Below are 20266 nucleotides of genomic sequence, written 5' to 3' on the forward strand. Positions count from 1 at the left end.
CCAGTTTGGCATTGGGCTAACAGGGGCATCTGGATTTTTTTGAGGTGAACATACAGGAAATTGAATACATGCAAAATACTGCCCCAAACCCCAGCCATGTCCAGCAAACTACCTGTACGTTACAAGAAAATATGTTTACATCAGATATTGAATGACGTTTTTTTTCTTTTATGAATCTGGAAAGTTGGGGAAAATCCCATTTTTGGAAGCATTCTTCTGGTTCTGTGGTTGTGGGACTGGGCAGGGAATCATAGGGCCTTTGAGGAGGTGTCACCTGACCCTGCTTCAGCCATCTCTTCAGGGCATGGGGCCCTATGACTGTCCCCCACACCTTGGGGGACACACACTGACCCTGAGCTGTGTTTCTCGTGAGGTCAGGACCACTGGAAAGCACCTGTCTGCTGTCTCCCAGCCATCCCCCCACCCACACCCTTGCTACCTGAGCTCTAGCCTCCTCAGATGGCGCCCTCTCCTTTCCCCTGCTCTGGTCCTCCTCCCTTTTTCGTTCTTAGTTCAACAGTCCTCCCTTAGAAAAGCATTTTCTGAGCATCCAGCCCTCCCCACCATCGGACTCTGTTATTCCCTGCACGTTCCTGCAGAACCACTCCCATAATTTACCTGCCATGTATGTGGTGACCTGGTTCACATCTTTGCTCCCCTGCTCTAAGCTCTGGGGGTGCTAGGACTGTGACGTTCATGAACTCTGGTGTGCCTGCTGCCTTACACGGTGCTTGGTACATAGTAGGCCTTTGATAACTATTTGTTGAATAAACACTGTTTGATAATCTTAATCATGTGTTTTGATGATGCCCTTGATTTTTTATTTATTTTTAAAATTTTTATTTTTAAAAGATTTTATTTATTTATTGAGAGCGAGCGAGCATGAGTGGGTGGGGGTGGGGAGGGGCAGAGGGAGAGGGAGAAGCGGACTCCCCTGGTGAGCAGGGAGCCTGATGCGGGGCTCGATCCCAGGATCCTGGGATCATGACCTGAGCCGAAGGCAGATGCTTAACCGACTGAGCCACCCAGGCGCCCCTGCCCTTGATTTTTTAAAGGAGTTTTAATTTAAATTCCAGTTAGTTAACCTGCAGTGTAATATTAGTTTTGGGTGTACAATATAGGGATTCAGCACTTCCATATAGCACCTGGAGCTCATCACAACAGGTGCACTCCTTCATCCCCATCACCTGGTTCCCCCCTCCCCTCTGGTAACGATCAGTGCGTTCTCTAGAGTTAAGAGTCTGTTTCTTGGTTTGTCTCTCCCTCTTTTTTTTTTCCCCTTTGCTGATTTGTTTTGTTTCTTAAATTCCATATATGAATGAAATCATATGGTATTTGTCTTTCTCTGATTGACTTATTTTACTTAGCATAACACTCTTTAGCTCCATCCATGTCATTGCAAATGATGATGCCCTTGATTTTAACTTTGACTGATGGTCATTTTCCAAACAGCTCTGCCCCCAGCACCCAGTGCTCCTGACACCCTCCTAGGGAAATGGGTCTGCTGGGAAGAGGCCCATACAGGGCTCATTGCCCTCACCGAGGCCCGAAGCTTCTGCCATCCTTTTCCTCTTGCTCCTGCCACCCACCGGCCCTTACTGTGTTGTGAGACCTTGGCCCCCGACTCAGCTCAGACTCCTCCTCTCTTGAGTTGGTCTGAGGTCATCCTGGCTTTCCCTCCCCAGGAAGAACGTGCTTGAGAGCAAGAGACGGTTTCCTTCTACTCAAAGCCTGACCGAACTTCCTTTGCCTGTTACTACCCTGGGCTCAAGTGCTCGGAAACACAGGGTCTGCAAATTCATTTTGGCAACGTGCTTTTCCTCATCTGAACACATAAGGAATTCAATTTTGATATCGCTGAGAAGAGGCTCTAATCAGCCAGAGAAGCCCAAGCCAGAAGAGAGCGAAATCTCCTGAGGAATGAAGCCCGTGACTCGAAGACCGTCAAAGCACTTCCAGGGTTCTGGAAGCTTCAGATCATGTGAGGCAGGGGCCAATGAGCACTTGCCTTTCCCTCCATTCGCTTAATTAGGGGCTTTTACTCCCGAGGATTCGGGAATCGAGCAGAAGTGGTGTGAGCCGAAGGGAAAGAATGCAGGCCATAAGGTTTTAGGCTCTACTCTCAGCAGGCCCCGCTGTGAAGGGAGGAGAGCGGGTCCTCACTGAAGACCTACTGGGTGCTGAGCGGGCACTGTGGGTGCCTGATGGTGTCAGCAGCGCTTGTGTTGGGCGCCTGGCCCACACGGCGTCACCGGGGCTGTGGTGAGGAAGTGGAGACACCCGCCCGAGGCCGCGGGGCTAGCGGGGGTAGAGCGGGGCCATCAGGTCTCAGCCCAGGCGAGGGTGTCTCTGAGCCACGGCCCCCGCAGCGCCCAGCACGGCAGGAGGGGCCTCGCCCATCGGGGGCTCAGCCAGAGGCAGGAGCCTGGGAGGGGCAGACCCAGAAGCTCCGAGCCACAGGCCCCGTGGGGGCCACCAGCCAGCGCAGGGCTGAGCAGCGGCTGGCCCCGGAGCGCGGACCGCGGTCGTCACCCCTGCTCCCATGTCACCGCGGTTACACCAGGCACCCGGTAACGACCCTCCCCACCCCTTCTTCACGTCCACGCCTCGCACAGTGACCTCGCTTCAGTTTCGACAGCGTAAGCTGCACTTCACATTTCACGTTCCGCTCCGGTCCGAATGTTCCTGAACGTTTGCAGTGCTGCTAAGGAAACCTGTCACGCGCTCGCTCACTTGGGCTGCTACCACCCGGACCCTCTCAGGACATCCTGATGCCGGCCAGGGCTCGGAGGTCAGTGTCAACAGGAAACCAACCCAGCACCAGGAGCAAGACTCCAGCCGCGCCTCCCCCCGTCCCCTCTCCACCCTGCGGTCCACCCTGCGCCCGCTGACCCTTGCCCTGCCCTTCCCCTATCCCCATACTCACCCCAGTCTTCATGTTAACTAGCCACCTGCTCCCCAAACCCAGTTCAAATGCTCAGCCCCCTCTCCCACAGCTCCTGCTCCCCAAGGCACGCTTGTTTTGGGGAGCACAGATAGGCCTTCGGTCCAGGGTGGAAACTTGATGTCCACCTGCTTCTGTCCTTCCCTCCTGTCCTCCACCCCTCCCAAGTTAACCTTCCAAGCTGGCCCAGATCCCCCCGGCCCAGGAGCGTGAGATAGCTCACCAGTTTTGAAAGTAGTTTCATAAATGTATTTTGGGGTTCTGGAGACACTGATTAGAATTTTCAGGTATCTAAAGTCATTTAAAAACTGTAATAACAACCTAATGCACACTTGGGAACTAGAATGGCAGGGGCAGGTGTCTCCCAGGGCGTGCTGTGGCGGCCACAAGTCCTCCAGGCGATGTTTAAAGAGATCCCTATCTCTTGACACCTTAGGGCAGACTGTGCTGATCATCAGACCCAGCATTTAATCGTTGAGGATGCCAGTGTAGGTTTTCCAGATAAAATATGGGCTGCCTCATTGAATTTTAATTGTAGGTTAACTGTGAACAGTTTTTTTTCAAGTATAAGTGTGTTCTAAGTATTTCATGAGGCATACTTACTTTTACTAAAATATTCATTGTTTTTCTGTAATTCAAGTTTAACCGGTCATCTCATATTGACATCTGGCAAATGTGCGTCAGAGCTACAAAGGGAAAACCCTGGATAGGTTTTCTGTGCTGTAGCCAGGGCCTTGGTAGGGCAGTGGTGGCATCCTGTGACCTGGGATGGGGACATCCGGGTGGATGAGTCTGAGCTTGAACACCCAGATTCTCCAGAACACTCTGGCATGAAGAAGTGGCTCTCCCCTTTTCCCCCTCAGTGCTGGTGCCTGGATACTGTGTGGACACGTCCCTTGAGCTAGCTGTCTGCAATAGGATGCTTGTTCTCAAGACCTGACCCCACCTATCCTTCTTTCCTTTAGACCAGTGACTAGGGCTGGGTCTCAGCAAAGCCCAAGTGGGAAAATAAAATTCCTGCTCTGGGCATAAATGGCGTCTTCATGGACGTGAGCGCAGGTCCTGGCTTGTACATGTCGCCGAGCAACAGGGGAAATGTGTGGGCGCGGACCTTGAAGATAATGAATTGAGTTTACTGATGTGGGAGAGCTTAGCCATGTCCTAGGATCTGACCTCCTGGCAAGCATACTTGGGAGTTACCCAAATACACCGCCGAAGTGGCTCTGCAAAGCTTGGGCCCGTGTAAGCGAGGTGAGGGTTCTGTGGTTGCCTCGTTAGTGTTGAGAAAGAGCGGACAGTCGGGAAGTAGGGATGTGCCAGTGGACTTATCATGTGAGGCTGAAGGCTCTACCACTTGACTGTGTTCCCTGGGAGGGCCCAGAGGACGCTCCCCTCATCAAGGTAGCAAGGAACACAACTATGAGGAGTGCATCTGTATCTCAATGCTGTTATGTTGACCGTAGCTTATGCTGTGGAACTTCACGCCCTAGTGTCAAAGGGGATGTTGGGATCGTCAAATAGAGTTTAGGTGGAGGTGCTCAGCTATCAGAGGCAAGGTGGGCAAAGTTGCCATAATGGCAGCAAGTCCGGAAAAGCGGCCATGGCCTATTGGCCCATTGGTATCAGTGGGGCTGGCTAATAGACCATGGTGTTCCATGGGACTCAAAAGACGAGCATCCAACCAGGACATTGCTTGATTGGTATATGCAGAAGAATTCAGGAACTGGTGAACAGAAGGCTGATAGCAGATGCTGCAGTGAAAAATCCCAACCCCCCCCCCCCCCCCCAGTGTCCAGATCTAAACTAGTTTTCAGACCCAGAGCCCACTGACTAAAGGAGAAGCCAGTCCCCTGGAGGACAGACCTTACAGGGTCACTACGATATACACCATAAATATTCCACATTCCTGTCCCCCAAGGGGCCTACGGCTGCTTACCAGAGTAACTTGTGTACTGGGCGAAGGCAAACTCTTGACCTTTGGAAGGTGATGGGATATAGGCTCTGAGCTGATGCTCATCAGGGAGCCTCCACACCCTCATTAGGAAAGAGGATCGGAGCAGTTAGCTTTTAAGTGGGAAGGAAGCAGCACACCCCCACTGCTGTCTCAGGGCTATCCTAACTCTTTGATCTGTCTTAATATAATCCTCAGGAACCCTGAGCGTCCCTGTCCAACATATTGATATTTCTCTGATTAGACCTGGCACATTAGAAGTGGCAAGGACGCTGGCTGCCCAGCAAAGACTTGAGGATCAGAAGCTGGAAGCAAATCCTACAAGACTCAGGGGTATGCAACTTTGGGGAAATTTTTAGGGGTCCAACGATCTAGAGTAGGCTGGGATATGCCTTCTAGGGTAAAGGCAAGTTATTTACTTTGTGGCCCCTGTGACAGACACCGAGCCACCAGCACTCGATGAATCTCTGGATTTTGAAGGTGGCATAAGCCTCCCTTGTGAATAGGGCTCTAATCTCGTTAGCAAGTGAGTTGGAAGGCTGACAGGTTTGAGTCGGGCTCAGAGCATGGGAGGATGCTCTTCTGTAGCAGGTCCAGGCAATGATGCAAACCTCTCTGGTTGGTCAGGGGACCAGAAGGAACCAGAGGAAATAAGATGGGAAGATTGGAGACAAGGAGGCATGGGTCTCTCTCCCACGACCCAAGATGGGTGCAGGGGCCGTGTGTGAATCAGTATCTCAGGTTAATGCCCACCAGAGGCCATCTACCATAGCAGAGACGCTGAGCCATAGAAGCACGCCTGGGCAGTCAGCCTCAGGGACTCATCCTGTGGAGGTCAGCCTCTGTCCCGGGTCACCTGGGTGTCTGCACCGTGGTCCAGCTGCGCGGCTTCCTCTCCCCAAGGCTGACCTAACTTTATCTTTTGCTGCCTATCTGACTGGTGATGAGCCCTTTATATGGAACCATCCTCTGAGGAGACCAACCAGCCTGGTGGAACTAGGTTAGATTATATATATACATTTTGGGTCACTTAGCGGGAGTTGGTGAGAGACAGGGTTGGAATGTGCGATTATAAAGGACTTAGGATTTTGATTCTGGAAAAAGATGCTGGACTCTCTTTCCCCTGCTCCCCTATTCTAAAAATAACCTAATTCCTTGGAGATTATTCAACTGACAATGATCAAAGGACTCTGAGCATTGGGTGGAAGAGGGTGGAAGGGGCTGGAGATCTCAGGGCTGGAGGAATGATGCTCCCTGGGTTTTCTTTTTATCTGGGTCCCAGAAAGACCTGCGGTCAGAACCTCCCACAGGCAGAGCTTAAAAGAAAACCTCAAAAAGCCCAGTTTCTCCGGCCAAGACCCTGGGAAAGGGGAACCCAACGGAAACTCCGTGAACAGTCCCAGCCTCGCTCGACAACCCGGCCCCAGCAGGCAGTCTGAGCTGTGAGCAGCGACTGTCCCAGCCCCTCCACGACCAGGCCCCCGGCGGGCCCACCTGCCACAGATGCTGCCCATGGCAGCAGGGGCCACAGAGCTGTGTGCCTCCCTGCCCTCCATCCAGTGGCATTAGGAGGCCTGGGCCCAGTGGCTTCTGCCCCTTCCTGCAGCAGTTCACCCAGTGAAGCAGGTGGCTCAGGGCAGGGCCTTCTGCCCCTGCAGCCGATAAAAGCAGGGACAGAGTAGCAGCCCCAGCAACCCTGGGAGAATGAAGAACACCTGAATGACGTGACATGGGCTCAGAGAACTAGGCTGTCCTTGCCTCAACCAAAGCAGGTGATTATCAGCTAAAATAGATTTCGTTGGGATCACGTCTGTTACCATTATAACCCAAATGTCCAGGATACAGCACAAAATCCCTATCATACCAAGATCCGGGAAAACCACCGGCATGGGCAGAGACAGGGCATGGATGCCAGAGCTTAGATGAACCTGATGTTGGAATTATCTGACAACTGAGAGAAGCTGTCATAAATAGGCTTCAGACATCAGTGTCACAAAAGTGCTTCAGCAGGGTTTTCTTTTTATCTGGGTCCCAGATCATTGGCTTATAAAACACGGAGAGTCAGAATCAGGAGGCCAGGATGTCACCACTAGCTGTGTGATCTTGGAAGGTTTTCTAGGAGTGGATTGTCAACTATTACGCTAGGATGCTGGCGACCATTCCCTTAGCCCCGGTGCTGTCCTCCAGGATTTACCCGCGTGGTCACAGGTCCTCCCCGCACCACCCACGAGGAGGGTACCAGGGCTGTCCTCATTTCCCAGAGGACTGAATGGTGGGGAGAGCACTTGTCTGAGATGCACAATAAGAACGAGGGGGACCAGGGACACACATACCCTACCTTCCTGGCATCTGGCCCAATAAACATCAGTGGCTAATATTTTCTTTGTCTTTATTATGCTTGTTTTCTAGGATTTTAAAGGTTTGTGTAAAAACCCTCAGGACAGTGCTCATCACATCAGGGCGTCCTCCCTCCCTTCCTCTCCTTTCTGCCCTCCTTCCTGCATTCTGACCATGTGTCCACCTTTGTTGGGGCTGGAGACACAGCAACGGGTGGAGCTCGGAGCATCCTCCAGGGCCAATCCTCGACAGCGCTAGGACTCGTGGCTGCTCCCTCCAGCTGTCCTGCCCTGGATGGCAGCGTGGGAAGGGACACAGGGAGCCCTGTGAGGCAAAGCCTTAGGGACAGCAGAGGCACAGTCCCAAGCCCGCCACTGGGCCATTTCCCGCCATGACCGCCTCTGCACTGAGAGGGAGTGACAGAGGCCTCCAGCCAGTGGACCCCAGGACACTTAATAGCCGACCTCCTGCCCTAAAGGGGCAGGCAGGGCCAGGGCAGTCATCCTGCTAGGGCCACCTGGCACCTGCCCCTTGCAGCCTCAGCTTCCCCACATTTAACACTGGGACACATTCCCGCGCTCTGGTGTTTGAGCTCAGGGGCAGGGGTTAGCCTTCAGCAGAGTGCTGTGGAGTGTGGACGAGGGCCCCGTGCAGCTTGGATGAGGTCCTGGTGCTGAGCGAACGAGATTCCAGTGCAGCTTGGACGAGGCGGCATCTCATCCTCTCACTAGCAGGACTCTCCCTGCACCCACCTCCCACTAGCCTCCCTTCCCCCAGTCTGGGTCTGGCTGGGGCCTCAAAGGCTTTCCATTTGTGGCCAACAAGCTTCCAGCAAGTTTAACTCAAATGCATAATTAAAGGCAGAGATGCGGTTTCTGCTGGAGGGTGAGCCCCTCACAAGCATGCAGGCGCCCCACCCTCGCACATCTGCCCCCTGGGTGGGACTGACTGTGGCCCTGGTGGCCCCCGCTCTTGGAAAAGTGCGGCAGCCGCAGAGAAACCAGGAAATGTCAGCCTTCTGCTGTCCAGTCCTTCTCTGTGGACCCCCAGGGGCTTCCGACACCTTGGAACGCAGAGCCCCCAGCCTCACGCCCTTTTACGAGGGGATCCTCGTCACAAACCATGCTTTATGGTGGATCAGTGGCGACCGGGACCTGTAAGCCCAGAACAGTGGATGTATTAGGTGACCCTGTTCTTACTCCCTCCCAACCAGACCGAGGTGTAGATAAGTTATAGAAATTTGTTTTATTTTATTTTATTTTAAAGATTTTATTTCTTTATTTGAGAGAGAGTGAGTGTGCGAGAGCACACCAGTGGGGGGCTGGAGGGCAGAGAGCTAGGGAGAAGCAGACTCTCCGCTGAGCAGGGAGCCCAATGTGGGGCTCGGTCCCAGGACCCTGGGACCATGACCTGAGTCGGAACCCGAGAGTCTGAAGCTTAACCAGCTAAGCCACCCAGGAGCCCCTAAATTATGGAAATTTAGCACTGGGCCCTGCAACTCAGTGTTTTTACCCATAGTAGTTACTTGAATGCTTTTTTTGTTTTGTTTTTTGTTTTTAATATCAAATTAAAAAGAAATCTCATCTCCTGCTCCCTGTGTCTGGCTTGTTGGTGGTCCAAGCCCCCCCTGTGCTGGGCCCCTTGGGGAGTCACCCCCCAGCAAGCTGTCACGGGACCTGCTGGGCCTGGCAGCAGCTTATTGCATCACTGGGCTTCCTGATCCTGGAGGGCAGCTTAGGGAATCCTTGGGCCTTCAAGGGCGGGGGCAGGGTGGGCGGGGAATGGGAGTTCTGGGATTTCCCTCCATCCCCACCTACAGGGTCAAGATCCCTGGCCCAGTGCCTTCACAGTCCCAGGACCTCAAGGCCTGCAGAGGCTTCTAGGGACCCACCCACAGCTGCCTGGGGCTGTCCACTCAGGGCTGCCCCCTCTTTCCCAGCCCCAATTAGCAGCTACTGCTAGGAACACTGAACCTCCAGCGACTCCTTTTCAGGCCTGAACCACCCGCAGAGGCCCAGCCCCTGCCTCCTTCCATGGGGCAGACCCGGGGGGAGACCATCTGGCCAGAGCTGAGGGCAGAGGACAACAGGTGGGTGGCCCTGGGGACCTGGGTGGGAGAAGGGGCCAGACAGGACTTTTAATTCTCAGGACGTGAAGGGGTAGAACCTGGGCCTGCCATTTCCCAGGGAACAATGGGAAACTGGCTGTCTCTGTTGGCCGCTTAGTCATGTCATGGGTGGTGTGGTTTCTGGCGTGGGGCCGGGCCGCTGTGGCTGTGGGAGCATGTGTCCCGGGCTCCAGGCAGTTGAGTGAGGGATCTGCAGAGAAGCTGGGGAGGGCTCCTTTTCGCTGCCCATTCATACCCAGCATCTACCCCCTGAGGGGGCTTCCCTGGTGGGTGGGTGTCCTCTTGTAGTTGTCACTCACCCTAACTCTCCAGGGTAAGTCTGAGCTGGGGCAGCTCTGGGCCCCCCGCCCCTATGCCCTGGGTTTTGTTCCGTCTGCTCTCCCCCCAGTGGGACTTGGTAACCTCAGGGCTCCCTGCCCGAGAACAGAGCCCACACTCTCTCATCCTGGCCTCAGGGGGGCTCCGGGCTGTGTGCCCCATGGACCTCCCTGAGTGCCTTTGCTCTGCCAGCCAAAGTCTGGGCAGGAAACAGCCAGAGGAGTTGCCCCCGGACACCCCTGGTGAGGCGTGGGCAGGATTAAGGGAGCCAGCAAGGGAGGCTGACTTGCTCCCGGAGCTGGTCCCAGGGGAAGCCATCGCCCACCCAGGCCTTGAGGGACAGAGGAAGGAGTGGTTCCCGGAAGTGGCTGGAAGAGAGGGTGCACCACCAACATGGTGGGGTGTGCCCAGCGAGGGCCACGAGGCAGGGAGGGAGGACGACAAGGACCGTGGCCTCTCTCCCCTGCTCTCCGGGTCCCGGTTGGTGCCTCTCATTGGCTGAGCCCACGGGGAAGCCCCCCGGAAGGCAGGCCTCAGTAGATGTGGGCCGTAGAGGTCAGAGTCCGGGACACAAAGTCCGGGACACATGGAGAGGGGTGGGAGGGCCTCCAGAGGGCCAAACGGAGGTCCTGCACAGGATTGCCCCACCTGTTCCTGGGCCTCCGAGTTCCCGGCAACCCTTTCTGCCCCTGGATCCTCGGGGTCCCTCAGAGGCAGCCGCTGCTGGTGTGCGATGTCGCTGCCCGAATCCCAGCCACCTGACCACCCTGGTCGCGTGAGCAGCCTCTGGAGAGACAAAGGCTTCCCCTCCCTGTGTGTCTCACACCCCAGCTGTGGGCCAGGTTGTCGAGAATGCTGTCTGCAGAGAGTGGGCGCTCAGCCCAGGTTTGTGGGGTGAATAAGTAAGTAGGTCCTGGGCGTCGCCAACGAGCCTAAGAGAAAGGCCACATCTTCAGGAGTGAGGGACTATGACCCCAGGCTGGGAGGGAGGCGAGGAGCAACCCAAGAGTTTTCCCCTGGGGCCCTGAGAGTGGGGGGCTGCCCTGGCCCTTGGATGGAGCCCCACCTCTGTGCCCAGGACCTAGCTCCTGCTGCCCGTCAGGTGACAGCCATGTGATGCTCAGTGGCTCCCAGCTACTGAGCCTTTAAACCATGCACAGCCCTGTGCTTAGTGTCACTAATATGATCTTATTTGGTCCCCACAGCACTCCTGTGGGGTGGGCACTGCTATAAACACCTCCATTTCATGGATCATGAAACTGAGGCTCAGAGGGGGTGAGGGTCGGAGGGGGTAAGTGACTTTCCAAAGGCCACTGGACAGCGCAGGCGGACCCGGGGCTCCCACTCGGCTCTGTCTCAGAGCCGAGCGTGGCCTCCTGGCCTCCCTGTTGTGAGGCTTCTCCTGAAAGGCCACCGGGCCCCTGGCACACCTGCTGTGGTCCTTGGGAAGGTGATGGCTGGGGACCAACTCTCCACTGAGCCCCAGTTTGGTGGTGATTGGGCCAGGCCCTCGGGGGGAGTCACCCTGGGCTCTGTCAGGCAGCAGGACTCAGATGTCTGCCTCTCTAATGCTCTGCCCTTGGAGACCCTCCTTCCAACCCCCCATGGCAGACTGACCCAGGCCCCAGCTCCCCGGCCTGGAATGGACACCCTAGAGATTCCCAGTGCTGCCTTTCTCATCCCTGCAGCCAAATGCCTCACCTCTCTGCTAGCGAGCTTCTGATGTGCACATCTCTTCCCCATTAGCCTTCCCCGTTCCCTGGGGCCCCGAGTCCCCCAGCTCCATGGCCTGGCACCATCTGAGCCCGGCTTTGCACCTCATCCTGGCCACATGCTCAGACTCCGGCCCCACAATGCTGAGCCTTCAGTGCGGGTCTCCCCCGCGCATCAGGCCGGAGGGTACTTCAGCCTTGGCGTGTAATAGACCACCACCCTTTAGGAGTTCACGTGGGAGAGCAGCACCCAGGTCTGACCCCGAGGTCTATGCCAACTGGTGGCTCATCCTGGAACGGAGGAAAGAACCATGCGTCCCAAAAGGCACATGCTGTAGGAGCCTGATGGCTGCCCGCCTCTGTCTACCGGCTTCCCCAGGCTCCTGGGACAGCTTCCTTCTGAGTCTGGGCACACTCAGTCCTTTAAAGACAGGCTCCCAGGCCAGCTGGTGCCTGAGCATGACCACTGGTTCCTGCTGTCCTCTGATGCCCTCCACTGGCCAGAGCCAGTTACTGAGGCTGACTCTCCAGGCCTGGAGGCCCCAGGGGACGGGGGTGTGGGGTGACCCAGGATCATGCACACTCAAGAAGAGCGGCCACACATCCCAGGCCTAATACCAGCCCCACAGCACCCCCTGATCTGCTCAATGTGCCCATCTGCCCTGACCCGGAACGCATGGCGAGTCTATGCAACCTTCCCAGCCCACCGTGAGAGCTTGGGTGGCTGTAGGCTGCCCATCTGGTCTCCATTAGCGTCTGAGACACCTAGAAGCATAGATTTCTCCTGAGCAGACCTAAGTGGCATGCTTTAGTACTTTAATGTTTATATTCTATTGCTAAATGGCTTGCCACGTCTTTAGGTATCTGGTTTCAACTTGATGGTCTTTGGAATCTTTATAACATCTATGCTTGATTTCACAGGCAGAACGATTTCAGACGTCTGGATGCTAAAGTCAGCCGTGGTTCTGCCAAAGTATCCCCTGTGTAAAATCTGGAATGATGTTTGCCAGCCCGGGAAGCACTCCTCCTGGGAGAGCTTCCGAAGTCAGGTGACCATAGCTCGTCAGATGCATCTGTGTGTCCCTGCGCACGTTGAGTGCAGAGTGCGGAGGGGGCAGCTGAGCCAGCTCCGTCCCCACTACTGCTCAGGTTTGGGCACACCTGCCCTCTCCCACTGTCAGACTAGGGTGACTGGAAGCTGAGCAGAAGCTTACTTGTGGAGAGGAGTTTACCCCACAAGACCTAGAAAAGATGGCAGAATTCCATAGTCATGTCTCTTCTTTTAGATCTAAAGGGAAGCATTTCTAGTATTCTAAAGTGTTGTTTAATTTGGTTCTTTTCCTTTGGTTCTATGAATGTTGATCAAAGCTGACTCCCTGCTTTGGCCTTTCTAAAGAGTTCTATCTGTCTCAGTTGTTTTGAGTTTAGGAGATTCTTTACCAGTATGAGCTAGCTCTCTCTCCTCCCTCCCTCCCTCCCTCCCTCCCCCTCCTCACTCCCCCCTTTCCCTCCCCACCTACTCTCTCTCTTCCTCCCTCGCCAGCTAGTCCCACCTCCCTCCCCTCCCTTTCTATTTACTACCTGTATTAGTCTGCCTGGGCTGCTATAACAAAACACCATAGGCTGGGTGGCTCAAATAACAGAAATTTATTTTCTCATAGTTTTGGAGGTCGGATGTCTAAGACCAAGGTCTCCATCAGTTTGGTTCCCGGAGAGCACTTCCTTCCTGGCTTGCAGATGTTTGTCTTCTTGCTGTGTCCTCACATGGCCTTACCTCCGTGTGTGTGTGTGTGTGTGTGTGTGTGTGTGTGTGTGTGTGTATGTGTGTGTGTATGTGTTAGAGATCTGTGGTCTCTCTTTTCCTTCTTATAGGGACACCAATCCTATTAGATCAGAGCCCCACCCTCGTGACCTCATTAAAATTTATAGACCTTCCTATAAGTCCAATATCCAAATACAGTCACACTGGCAGAGGGGTTAAGGCTCAGCATATGAGTTTTGGGGGGACATATTCAGGCCACAGCACTACTCATTTTTATAAGACAAGAACAAAACACAGCATTCCCCAACTCTCCAGGTTAAAATGCCTGAGCTGCGGTTGCTGTCAGCTGACACAGGTGGCTTCATCACACAGGAATCAGAATTTTTAGGGAGCAGCTGGTTTATAAGAATCCAGACATACAGTGAAAGTAATATGGCACCAACACAGATTGTAGGCCAAGGGCAACCAGCTCAAAGCCAACCCTGGGCCCCCTGTCTTGGTTTATGTCCCCTAGAAGCAGACTCTGAGCACATTTGATGCAAATAATTTATTTTTGGAGGCCACCCCAAGGAAGCACCTGTAGGGAAGTGGGAAACATAAGACAAGGAATTGGGGTGAAAGAGTGTATGATCAAGATGGTTACCACCACGGGCAACTGAAGCCTGTGCCTGTTAGGGGTTGGGGAGGCGAGGGAGAACAGGTCTCAGAGTTACTCCAGCCTGGGCTGAGGAAGCTGACATTTTATTCAACAACTCCCTGTCCATTGTTGATTGAAGCTCCTCTTTTCAGGAAAGATGCCTCAGGCACAGAGTCTTGGGGTTACCATTAAGTAGCCTCCAGTAACAGCTCCGTGTATACCTAAATGTGGCACTGAATATCCCTCTGCTGTAATTCCTTCATGTGTCCTGGGTTGGTCTAGCCCACGGGCAGGGCCTCTATCAAAACTTCCTGCCCTGTGACTAAAGCCCTACCCCACCGCCACCCTGTGGGAAGTGGGATCCCTGCTGAACCTTTCTCATCCTCCTCTCTGCACAAGAACTGGACCCCTAGCAGTGGCTGGGCTCAGGACCATCTGGGCTACTTACTTGACTCTCACTTGTGTCCCATCTCTGGCAGGATCTTCAAAGCATCTAAGAGAAGTTAAAAGAAATTTTGTTCAAATTTGTTCAAAAGGAGTGGATTATGATGTTAGGGTCATTATATAGCTATAGTAATTGAGACTATATGGAATTGGCAGAGGGATAGACACATAGATCAATACAACAAAATGGGGAACCCAGAAATAGACCCACACAAATATGCCCAACTGATATTTGCCAAAGGCGTGAGAGCAGCCCAATGAAGGAAGGATAACCTTTTCAACAAATGGTGTGAAAACAAGTGGAATCTGTGGGCAAAGAGACAAACCTCAACCTAAACCTCATGTGTTACATAAAAATCAACTGAAAATGGATCACAGACTTAAATGTTAAATATAAAACCACTACATTTTTATGAAAAAAAAAAGAAAAGAAAAGAAAATATTTTAAACCAGAGCTAGGTGAAGAGTTAGTCGTTTGACTTGACACCAAAAGAAAAAAGAAAAAATGGATAAATGGGATAAATGTGACTATATCAAAACTAAAAACTCTTGCCTTGTGAAACATTCTATTAAGAGGAGGAAAAGAAAAGCAACCCACTGGGGGGACATATTTGCAACAAAGGATTAATATCTAGAGTATATAAAGAACTCTTAAAGCTCAACAGTGAAATAAAATAAAAACAAAACAAAACCGAAATAATCAGGCGCCTGGGTGGCTCAGTCCATTAAGCATCTGCCTTCAGCTCAGGTGTCCTGGGATCATGTCCCGTACTGGGCTTCCTGCTCAGCGGAGAGCCTACTTCTCCCTCTGCCTCTCACCCTGCTTGTGCTCTCTGTCTCTCAAATAAGTAAATAAAATCTTAAAAAAAAACAAAAAACACTTCCAAACAATCCAATTAGAAAATGGGCTAAGTACATGAACAGACATTTCTTTTTTTTTTTTTTTTTTAAGATTTTATTTATTTATTTGACAGCGAGAGACACAGCGAGAGAGGAAACACAAGCAGGGGGAGTGGGAGAGGGAGAAGCAGGCTTCCCTCAGAGCAGGGAGCCCGATGCGGGGCCCGATCCCAGGACCCTGGGATCATGACCTGAGCCGAAGGCAGACGCTTAACGACTGAGCCACCCAGGCGCGCCATGAACAGACATTTCACCAAAGAGAATACACAGTAAATGAGCACAGGAAAAGGTGCTTAGCATCTTAGTCATGAGGCAAATGCAACAGAAAACCGCAATGAGGTATCATTGCCTGTGAGAATGGCTAAAACAAAACTTGTGATAACATCAAACGCTGGCAAGGATGAGGAGCAGCTAGGTCACTTAACCTTGCTGGTAGAAATGTACGATGGTACAGCCGCTCTGGAAAAGAATATGGCAGTTTCCTGGAAGACCCAACATGCCCTTACCATATGGCCCGGCAGTTGCACCACTGGGTACTTCTTCCAGAAATTGGAAAGGTTTTAGTTTAGGCAAGTAGTTGTCTGGTGCTGAGGGCAGGGGTTGACTAAGAAGAGGCACAAGGGGCCCTTTTGGGGGCAATGGAAATGTTCTGTATGTTCACTGAGGAGGTGGCTACATGGTTGTATGCTGTTGTTGTAATTCATCGAGATGTATACTTCATATACATAGGTGTGTACATTTATCAAAAATTATTGAAATGTACATTTAAATGAGTACATTTTATTAGATGTAAATTATATCTGATTAAAAAGATTTTCCTAAATGTGAGCAGGAGGCTTTTGGGCCAGTGGCTAGAGCTGGTTAGAGAAGTTTATTTTATCTTATCTTATCTTATCTAATTTCTTAGAGGGTGGAGGGGCAGAGGGAAAGGGAGAGGGAGAGAAAGAATCTTAAGCAGTCTCCACACCCAGCACAGAGCCCAACACGGGGCTCGATCTCACAACCCTGAGATCACGACCTGAGCCGAAATCAAGAGTCAGATGCTTAACCGACTGAGCCACCCAGGCACCCCTAGATAGCAATTTTAGAGCATAGTTTCCTATGTTCCAGTTGACAACTGGATGAGATTTATTTCTTAAAAACATTTCTCTGCATTTAACTCATTCCAGCTTGGCCCTAACCATCCCATCCACTGTGACCCTGTGATTAATCACCTATTTAAAAGTGTCCATGGAGGGGATGCCTGGCTGGCTCAGTCTGTAGAGCATGCAACTCTTGATCTCAGGGTCATGAGTTCGAGCCCCATGTTGGGTGTAGAGATTACTTAAAATTAAATCTTAAAAAAAAATTCAAGTGTTTATGGAGGTTGAGTTTCACCCATTCTTGTTCACTTCTCAGGTCAAGTGGGGTTCCCTCAAGATGACATTAAGATATAATTTAGACAATTTTTACAAAGGAGTAGCTTGCTCTTGTGGATATGGAGGTGTACCGCTTGGCTCTCCCTTTAAGGAAGAACTTGCTGGAAAGCTGGAGGAGTGAGTTTGTGGGGAAGCCTCTGGCTTCTGCATCTTTAGGACCCATTCTGGCGTGTGGGCTGAGGCTGCTCCTGTCAGTAGCTCCTGACAGGTTCTGGGCACAGTGGGGGATTAGAGCCTGGCCTCTTCTACCCCATGCAGGACGCTTGGAGGGCTGGTTCCAGGGCTTCCTGCAGACCCGCCATCTTCCCCCATGCTGGTGGCCTCCATCATGGTGGGTCTGAGTTTGTCTCCTCCTCTATAGCTTCCTCCCCTCCTTCCTTTACAGGTGTTGTCCACAACAAGCATCTTGCATCATGGCCTGTGCCTCCCAGAAGACTGGAGGTCACAAACTTGTTTCAGCCGGGATCTAATCAAGACAACAGAATCCATGCCTGTTATTTCAGATAGAGGACACAAAGCAGGGAAGTGTTTCCACGGTGGTGGAAAGAGGTAAGAAGTGGAATACAGAATGATAAGGCGGTCAAGACATGAGCAAGAAAGTCTCTCTCCCCTCTAGGCTGTAGGGACAAACGGAGGAGGAGGAGGTGTTGCTGGACCCCAGGGTCTCGGGCTACCTGGTAGGTGCTGGAGTCATTTCAGGCATGTCAGCTAGGACCTGAGACCCCAGAAGGATGACTAGCAGGTTCCTTGTAGTCAAGTTGGGGGCCACCTCAAACAGAGAGAGAGGGAGAGGTAGAAACACCCTAATTTATCTCCTGCCTGTGTGCCTCCACCAGCGTGGGCCCACACCCACAAGCTAGAAGACGTCAGGGCCTGGGAATTCTACCTCCCTTCAGTGCAGAGCAGAGGAAGGAAAAGTGGGGGTATGAATCTGAAGGGAACCAGGACAGCTTCCAAAACCTCATCCTTGCTAATTTACCAGGAACCTCATTACGAGGCTATGTAGATGGTGGCTGGGGGATGCATGGATGGATCGGCATGTGACGAAGCAAATGCAGTGAATGATTAATAGCAGAATGTGGGTGGTAGAGATAAGGACATTCCTTGTGAGATTCTTTCACCTTTGCTCTGTGTCTGAACATTTCATAATTATGTATTGTTGGAAAAAAGTACCCTCTTTAAGCACCATTTTCGTCTTTCAGGGGGAAGAGGCGGGTAGCTTTCTGGGTTCACCATTTCTTCCCGAGCATGTTTACACAGCCAGCCCTTTCTTTCTCGGCGCTGAGAGAGGAGCGAAGAGCGGTGTGACCCCGGTGCCCACGTGTTCGGGTCTCTCGAATTTCAGTGGGGTCAGAGGCTGCATGCCCAGGGATGGGCTTCAGTCTGTGACGGGCTACGTGTGGCTCGCCCATTGCTTTACAACTTTTTTTTTTTTTTTAAGATTTTATTATTTATTTGGTAGAGAGATAGAGAGAGCACAAGCAGGGGAAGCAGGAGACAGAGAGAGAGGGAGAAGGAGGCTCCCCACTGAGTGGGGAGCCCGATGTGGGACTCGATCCCAGGACCCTGAGATCATGGCCTGAGCCGAAGGCAGATGCTTAACTGACTGAGCCACCCAGGTGTCCCTGCTTTACAACTTTTGAGTTAGTTACTCTCATTTAAAAATCTGAAAAATTCTCATAAAAGTCCGAAATGTCTAACCTCTCTTTGAAAGTGGAGATCTGACAGTGCTGGGCCTGCGTTTCCCCACTGCGGCGGGTGAATGGAGTGGAACCCAGCTGGATCGTGCCCCCTCCAGGCTGCCAGGGCCTCCTGCTCCCTGCTGTGTCCCACCTGGCCCACCTTACTCACTTAGATTTCCTGTCTCGACCCTGAAGTTTGCATTTAGGACACTAGACTCATTAGAGCACTTCTATTTATAATGAGCTCTCTATAACCCCCTCTTTCAGGCCACAATCCTTAAGCAGCATTAATCCACGAAGCCCCTTTGTGACTTGCTATATATCCAGGCGCCACCTCTATTTGCTTAAAACTTTCAAATGGGTTCTTTTAAAGTAAAGGCCTATTTTATATGTTTCTTAAGTAGTAATCCCCATAAAACCAAGAGTTTGGTGTACTCAGCAGGGTCTTTTTTCCCTAACACAAAATAAAACATGGATCCTCTCTTGCACTCGGTGGCACAAGCGCTTCGTTCCAGGCAATGCTGATTGGATTATGCTAAGGCAGATTGCCAGAAAGACTGACCCTGCATCAGTCGTTCCCCAGTAGGGCTTCCCTGAATTACACTTTAGCCATCCCAGGCCATTTGTTCTCCCATGGGCCAGGTTGTCTTCCATGTGAAACTGAAACCCAGAGTACATGGCATGGCCTCTGAAGTCCTTCCTTCTCCAAGAACTACCTGGTTCTTGCCCCTCCTGAGTCCTGTTTTTTTAGTGTTTGGATTTCAGTGCAGCTTCAGTTTGCTTAGGTTCATCCAGGTTCATCCAGAAGAATCCTAACCAGTTCAAACTGTAAGTCCTTTGTCAGGGATGGGGTGTGTGGTGTGAGGTAGGATCATGCAGGAGAGGTAGACAGGGGCAGAGCGAGGAGGGTTTGCTCTGCCACACTAAGGATCTGTCAAGGTCACTGACGGACTATTAATGATTCCTTTCTCAGTTAACCTTAAAACTTGTAGAGATTGTCACGTTAGTCCAACATAGTTGGAAATAGGGATAATAACATCAACAGCAAGAACACTGCCCACATTTACTGAGAGCTCACCATGAGCCCAGCACACACATGATTTAATTTAATGGTCACAAGAACACTGTGAGGGAGCTACTATGACTTTGGCTACTTTACAGATGAAGAACGTGACATTCAGAGAAGTTAAGTAATATGACTAATGCCCCACAGCTGGTAAACGATGGAGCCAGTGATCCAAGCCAGGTCCATTCGACACCCATGTCCCCACTCTTGACTTGCTGCTCACAGGCACTTGATGCTGAATCATTTCCTGTTCATTTGGTGAGTTAATCCCAGTACCTTCCACCTTCACTTATAGGTCAAGTGGTCTTGTTGTTCTTGGATTTCTATCTGGTTTCTCCACCTTTGTGCTAATATGACACCCTGAATTGGGCACAGTGTGTGAAAAGGCTATACAAATCAGCTTGCCCAATGTGGCCAGTTCTGCCTCCCACAATGATACTGTGTGTTCTCCTTAACTAGGTGGGAACCAACAGGGTCACACCAGCGGCCTCCACCCTCGAGAGGAATGAGTTCCTCTTTATTCTGGCCAACACCACAAAATACTCTGGAAAGAGGACAGGAGGCTGCTGTCCTGATGTTCTTCAGCCGTCGTCTTCTGTGGCTTAGTCATGCCCACTGAGTCCTAGAGCCCAGAGGGCCCATGCATGCCATGGTCTCCACACCCAGCCAGGAGCAAGCAGGAAGCTGGGCAGGTCGCACTGCCCTCCAGTGGAGGCCATCCCTGTTTACATACCCACCCACAGTGAATGGGAGTCCGCTTGTGCTCACCAACATAGGGACCATCCTTAGAGGAGTAGATGGTGGGGCAGAGGCCACTGGGGCTGACGAAACAGTCCCCCACTCCTCTCCATTCCTGAGCTTTCCTTGCAGTCATGGTGGGGTCATAGGACTAGTTCTGGCCGATGAGCAGAGGCATTCAGAAGTCACTGTACTTTCTCTAGCTCTCTCCCTTTCTCTCTTTTCCTCT

General features: G+C 52.0%; 1 protein-coding gene across 1 annotated transcript in view; it reads left to right on the plus strand.

The window, feature by feature from the left end:
• LOC116637680 overlaps positions 1–20266 on the plus strand; it is a 33908-nt gene that overhangs the window by 5316 nt on the left and 8326 nt on the right. The window contains exon 4 of the mRNA XM_032413213.1: positions 16937–17100. Coding sequence (XP_032269104.1) covers positions 16937–17100 — 164 coding nt within the window. The remainder of the gene's footprint in view (positions 1–16936; positions 17101–20266) is intronic.

Source organism: Phoca vitulina, unplaced genomic scaffold, assembly GCF_004348235.1.
Source record: "Phoca vitulina isolate PV1807 unplaced genomic scaffold, GSC_HSeal_1.0 scaffold1, whole genome shotgun sequence".
NCBI lineage: Eukaryota > Metazoa > Chordata > Mammalia > Carnivora > Phocidae > Phoca > Phoca vitulina.